Source organism: Centruroides vittatus, unplaced genomic scaffold (genome assembly GCF_030686945.1).
Source record: "Centruroides vittatus isolate TY-2023 unplaced genomic scaffold, ASM3068694v2 contig_811, whole genome shotgun sequence".
Lineage (NCBI taxonomy): Eukaryota > Metazoa > Arthropoda > Arachnida > Scorpiones > Buthidae > Centruroides > Centruroides vittatus.
In genome coordinates, this window is record NW_027122529.1 from 251472 (window position 1) to 258362 (window position 6891).

Sequence of the window (6891 nt, forward strand, 5' to 3'; positions counted from 1 at the left end):
ATTAATAGTCTCCAGTACAGCACAATAAGTGCTAAAATAATACACGATAATGGCATGCAAATTAGGTGGTACGCAAAACTTTGACTCGATTTGGCAGTCATAACTTGCTACAAATGTGAGTTGATTCACTCATTAATTTTAATAAACTGTCTGATAAATTGGCTAAGTAAGGAATATTTTCCAAAATTTTGAAAACTAAACTATTTTGTCAGAATTTATAATATTCTCTAAAAAGTTATTTTTAGATAGTAGCAAGGATTGTAATTTTAAAACTTTTATCTAACTTTTTGATCACGCTAATACGACGTGAAGTATAACAACAGTGTTTACATCAATATCTACACAGTTCATTTTATCTTTTAAAGTGTTTTCAATGCAACTGATTATCGCGATAATTATATTCAAGATAAATAATTTAAAACTGATTGCCTATCGAAAACAGAAACAAAGTGAAAATGGTCGTATTCAATGTAGAACGAGTATACGAATGGAAATTAGTTATTGGATTTGCAATATTTCTTTCAATTGTCTATATATGGAAGAAAAAGAGCAGAAATAAATCGGCAAACGAAATACCACAACTTTCCAGTTGGGCCTATGTCTGGAACCTGATTTTCTGTCCAGTAAAAGCTCAGGATTTTCGAAAACTTTGTGGAAAATGTAAGTATGAACATTGATTTGAATGTTGTAATAAACTTTTTAACATTTATAAATTCGCTTTACAAATAACGATTAATAAAACGTAACGCTTTATTTATTCAATGACTGTTTTAGTTATAATTCAATTATTGGGTGCTGTGTGTATTGCAACCTTGAAAGAGAAAGTAGCAAAAGTTTCTTGGGGTGGCTATCAATATTTTGTGTTATGTCATCCCGAATCGGCTCAGGTATAATTACTTTAACACATATTATTTACGTGTTTTTTAAGGTTAACAATAGATTATTTAACACAGGAAGTACTGAAGAGTTACACCGTAATCAACAAAGATTGGATTTATAATATTCTTCATCCATGGCTGGGGACGGGTCTTCTAACAAGGTAAACTACGATTGAATATGTCACATTAATTAAAGTATTGATTTATTTGTTTTCGATGGAAACAGTTCGAACGATAAGTGGAGAAATCGTAGAAAATTATTAACTCCAGCATTTCATTTTCGAATTCTCGAAGATTTTCAAGGAATTTTCAACGATCAATCAAACATGTTAATTGAAAAGTTAAAGAAGAAAGAGGAAAACGAAGAATTTCTTATAGATGAGTTGATTACGGTTTGCACTTTGGATATTATTGGAGGTAAAAATTATTCAATGTTTACATGTAGGAAAGTGTTAAAATTAAACAGGCTATTTATGAATATATATTAAAACTCACAGATTCGGCAATGGGAGTTCATATTAACGCTCAAGACCGATCTGATACCGATTATGTGATTGCCATTAATGAGTAAGTTAAAAAGATTCTTAAAGAGAAATCTGAATGGAACCTTTCTATTGACAACTGTTTTTAACTTGTTTCCGTAAATTAATAACTCAGGAGTTTCTACGGATTTTTTCAATTCTTCCTTAATCAATATTTTCGTTTCTATTTTCATTGATGATTTCAGCTTTACTGCTAAGATTATTCATGATTGAATTAAGTGACGATGCATTGTAGGAAAAAATACTAAAATTGTAAAACATTTTTTGTATTCTTTCCTACGATGCGTTGTCTGTGTTCTGTGTTAACCCGATTTGAAAAAAATCATAGGACTATAGTGACTCCATTCGTATAAAATTAATACTATTTATACTAACAGGAAATAGCATCATTAAAACTGCTTTGTTTTAATAAAGAAGCGTTTTACGTATTTTATTTCATAATAAAGAAAAGCCCAAAAGGACTCGCGAAAAGGAAAAAATACTAAAAATGTTTTGCATTTTTAGTATTCTTTCTTACGAGTACTCTAACGATTTTACATTGAACGATGCAATTAAGCATATTAGTGTAGCAGCATCAGATTAGGTGACTATAAGTATTAAATTCATATCATACTTGTTATTACACTTGTGATTATTAAGTCAATCTTTATTGGGCACTGTCCAATTCTCCCAATTCGAGAATAAATGATACTTCTGGCAAAAAAAAAGAAATTAATTCCTTCTGACAAAACATAAAATTCCTAATTACCTTTTACGCCCTAGTATGCGGTGCAGGCTAGAAATATCGAAGTACCAATTTGAGAGCGAAGACCGGTAACTTTCCAGTCTTGGCAATAATACCATCGAGAGCTTACATGGTGTTCGAAAGTACGTGGTGTCCTTTTGCCTCTTCGCGGGTCTCTTTTGGCTTATTTTTATTACGAAATAAAATACGTAAAACGCTTTTTTATTGAAACAAAGCTTTTCAATGATGTTATTAGCTGTTAGTATAAATAACATTAATTTTATATGGATAGAGTCAATATAATCCTGTGATTTTTTTTTCAACTTTGGTTAACACACAAGCTGTGTCTCTCTCAAATACTCCTGTTCGGGCCTCAAATTAATTGCATTATCACAACTTTCTTTACGATATTGTTTTTACGGATTAAAACTGTAACAAAATAATATATTTATAATATGTCTTAAATATAATATTATGTCTTAAATATGCTTAATGTAATTACTAAAGGATTTTTAAAAGTTTGAGAAATGTTTCTGTTACCTGAAACATTTATAATACAGCACACTGTGTTTCATAATTCAGAATAACATCGGCAGTTATTCAATGGTTTACAAAGCCGTGGTATTGGTTCAGTCCCATTTTTAACTTGAGTCCATTAGGAAAAAAATTTCACAAAGACATCGAAACTGTTCACGAATTCGACAGGAAGGCAAGTTTATTTGTTTTTATTGTTAAACCATTAAAGTTATTAAAGAATGGAAACAATTCAGGTAATTAGAGAAAAGAAACAGAAACTGATCGAAGAACTGGAAGACAATCAAACACTCGACAACTTTCAAGTAGAGAAAGAAGTCGTAGGGGTGAAGAAGAGGCGAGCATTTCTTGATTTACTACTTTATCATCATTTAACGGATGGAAGTCTCGACGAAGAGGATATCAGAGAAGAAGTTGACACTTTCATGTTCGAAGTAAAATGAATTTTATTTACGAATTTAGAAATAAAAAAGTTTGTGTTTGAAGAATTTAATTTTTAGGGGCACGACACAACTGCTATGGGAATTAGTTGGTCTCTTTATCTGCTCGGATTGCATCCTGATATACAAGAGAAAGTGTACCAGGAACTGCAGGAAATTTTTGGTGAAAACACGAATAAATCTATTACGTCCGAAGAGCTTAAAAGAATGAAGTATTTGGAATGTATTATCAAGGTAACCATTTAGTTTTAAACTAAGCCCATAGGTTAGCAATGATGATACTTTGTTAGATAGTGTCTTTACAGCAAGGACGATGGAGGATTTTCGATCTCTTCTCGGCCCTTCTCTAGCTCGAAGTATTCAGAAAAGCTTTTGTAATTAGACTTTATTTATAAAATTTCAACTCAGATTTTTTGATGTATAAAGAATTCAGACTCGTAAATACCAGAGACTATCAGGTGGCTTAGTCCCCACAGATTTGTCAGTAGTGCCCATATACAATATAGATAATATAAACTTTCATCATGTAAACTTACGCCACTTTTACTTATTTTTATACTTAAACAGTAGTTAGTAGAAAAATAGTGATCACAATTTTAAATTTGGTCTCTTATTTTTTTTGAAAATAAAACAAAAATTGATTCAATTATCAGGTACTCGATAACTTTTTTAAAATATAGGCGTAATTTCAGGAAACACTTAGGATCTATCCTCCTGTTCCACTCATAGTGAGAAAAAATCCTTCCGATATAAAAGTAGGTATGTATTGCATTTTGAAAGTAATTAAACATTGAAGCTATGGCATAAATTGCATCTAAATCAATTAAATTTGCTTTCAGGTGATTATATCTTGCCAGCAAATTCATCTCTTATAATCAACATTTATGGGATTCATCATAATCCAACGGTGTTCGAAAATCCCGAAGTGTTCGATCCGGATCGATTTCTACCAGAACACTGCGAGAAACGTCATCCCTTTGCATTTGTGCCGTTTTCTGCCGGTCCACGCAATTGCATAGGTGAGTACTCGCGACACTAGACAAAGGCCTTTACGTGTTTGTAATTATTTACCTTTGTTCAGGTCAAAGATTTGCCATGATGGAGATGAAGACAGTTTTAGCCAATGTTCTTCGACATTTTCGAGTGAAGTCTTTGGACCATAGAGATAAGATTTTTGAATCCGGTGATGTCATTCTTCGTCCGAAATTCGGTATAAGAATGATCATTAAGAGACGGTGAAAGAAACGATATTTTCCTTTTCTTGTTCGTATGGAATCTATAAGTGTTTAAAACACTTTGGTTAATGTAATACTTAGTGCCAAAATGGCGGCTCGTCTCTGATTCCAGCAAGGAAACAGTGAGACGCACGTTCTAACCTAACCTAAGCTATTTGAATAAATTAATAAATTACCATAATTATTAGCGACCAAATCATTAAAATACACGTATTTTAGAACGTGCGTCCCACTGTTTATTTGCTAAAATCAGAGACGAGCCGACATCTTGGCACCAAGGGTTACATTAATCAAAACGTTCAATCGTTTCGTTGATTGCCAGGTAATAGTAATGGTTTGCTCAAAAGATTTCCATAGACTTTCTGAAAGTTTGCTTGATTTATTTTCTTTTTCGAGCAGATTTTTAGCATCCGCATCTTTTCTGTAGTCTAGCACAGATCCTATTTCATAGAATTTCTTTGCAGTGATTAAACAATAGATTTTTGAATGACACTGACATTCTAGAATAATTGATTTTTAATATTTTTTGCTCAATAATTTGTGATTCGGAAAATAAATATTCTTCCATAATAATAATGATAAAGTAATTTTTTTTTTTGTATATAGTCTCCATCTTGAACAGAGAGTCTTAGAATATTACATATTTTAAGTCTTGTTTCAGATATGGAAACTTAACAATGGAGAAATTATTTGTATTTGAAATTGTTAAGTAAATACTAGGACCTTCTTTATCATTATTTACTTTTATTCATGAAAATCGATCATATTATTTTTGTTTCGTGTTTGTTAGTTACACATCAAAACTGTATATGGTTTACATAGTTTCTTTGTATATAATCAATGTAAAATATCTTAATAATTTTCAGATGAAATTATACACAAATAATTGTTTATATTTGTTTTACTTTTTTGTATACAAGAAAGCTTTTATATTCATACTAGCTGACCCGGCCACGCGTTGTTGTGGCTCAAAATGTATCTATTATAAATGTATAACACTTCCCCTGTGGGGGAAATTTCAAAAAATCCCTTCTTAGTGTACATTCTCTTGACGTACCCTATTAAAACGCAATCAAAAACGCATCTAAAATAGTATAATAAAAGCCGAGTTCTTCACAGTAAGCCTTAATCCCGTCACTTTTCCCGCTGGGGAATATCGAAAAATCCCTTTTTAGTGTATATTCTGTTGACGTAACCTATTAAAACGCAAAAAACCGCATGTAAAATAGTATAATAGAAGCCGAGTTCTTCACGGTAAGCCTTAATCCCGTCCATCTCCCCCCACTGGGGAGAATTTCGACATGTATATTATATAAAAACACGTGCGTATTCGAATGCAACGTTGTGTCAAAATTTCAAAGGAATCGGTAGGAACAAACGAACGTTATATTTTATTTATATAGATAGATAGAAAATGATCTGCTTCAGTCCATTCTCACAGAAAAGCATAATGCCTCACAGAAAAGCAAACTTAGGTCGTCGGAAGTTAGCGCCATCTGTTGGACATAAAAGCCTTAATCCATATATAAATATATTTTTGAAAGGGGGGAAATGGTGTAGGGGTATGTAAAATAAATAGTAGCCGATTCTCAGACCTACTGAATATGCATATAAAATTTGGTAAAAATCGGTAAAGCCGTTTCGGAGGAGTAAGGTAACTAACATTGTGACACGAGAATTTTATATATAAGATAAACAACAGAAGATCACATGTAAATAAATCATTATTCTATCGATTTGCTTTCTTGTATTTATTCTAAAATTCAAATTTATATATTAACATATTGTAGTTTTATATTGTAGTTGTGGGTTCTCACGAACAACTACTAATGTTCAATGGTCTCATCCACTCGGCTACTGATGGGCGCTTTTTTGTATGGAATGATTTCCATAATTTTAAGAGAAATAATAAAAACAAATGATAACATATTTTTTAGAACGTTTTTTTCTAGCAAGTTTCCTTATCCCCATGTAAAACTTGGACTTCAAGAGCACGTAAACTTACATGATAATGACCACTGGACAGATCTCGTGGATTTTACACTTGTTCTCTACTAGATTTTGAAAAGTTTCAAATCTGATGTGTCATTTTCTTAGTGAGATTTATCTATAATTTTTCACAATATACTTTAATACTTACGAAATCAAGACTGGTACAAGTTTGAGTCATACATATTATAGGATACTTTATATTGTAATAGTTACTTGTTTTATCTGAAAGTCTACATCTTTAATTGATAAGAGAACCAGATCTATACAGTTTGTGACAACAACCTTTTACGTAAATAAACACAGATTAGAAATTGGACAAAGTTCCATCCTATAACATCTCCGAGTGACGGAGTTTCTTTAATTTTCATTTACATTTCGATGTACCCACTGATTGTCGCGTGAACACTACATCGAGTTGGCCACGGGTTCGATTCTGAAACACAGGATGGTCACTTACAGTTTTTTTTAAATTTTCTTCGTGTCTAACGTGTAAATAAAAGCTAAGATAGTCGTAGAAAGTAAATAACTTAATTTCACTTTTAACAC

At 31.7% G+C, this 6891-nt stretch overlaps 1 protein-coding gene across 1 annotated transcript; it reads left to right on the top strand.

Moving 5' to 3' along the window:
- Positions 1–455: 455 nt before the first annotated feature.
- LOC136982138 (cytochrome P450 4C1-like) lies at positions 456–4357 on the top strand. The gene is made up of 11 exons (XM_067278561.1): positions 456–660; positions 775–887; positions 954–1039; positions 1105–1295; positions 1376–1445; positions 2727–2853; positions 2897–3112; positions 3179–3352; positions 3811–3877; positions 3958–4137; positions 4200–4357. The coding sequence occupies exons 1-11, from the start codon at positions 456–458 to the stop codon at positions 4355–4357; spliced, it is 1587 nt and encodes a 528-aa protein (XP_067134662.1).
- Positions 4358–6891: the final 2534 nt, after the last annotated feature.

Coding starts and splice junctions, on each gene's coding strand:
- LOC136982138 (XM_067278561.1), top strand. CDS start 456: ATGGTCGTATTCAATGTAGAACGAGTATACGAATGGAAATTAGTTATT. Junction 661..774: donor TCGAAAACTTTGTGGAAAAT/GTAAGTATGAAC, acceptor TGACTGTTTTAG/TTATAATTCAATTATTGGGT. Junction 3,353..3,810: donor ATTTGGAATGTATTATCAAG/GTAACCATTTAG, acceptor GCGTAATTTCAG/GAAACACTTAGGATCTATCC.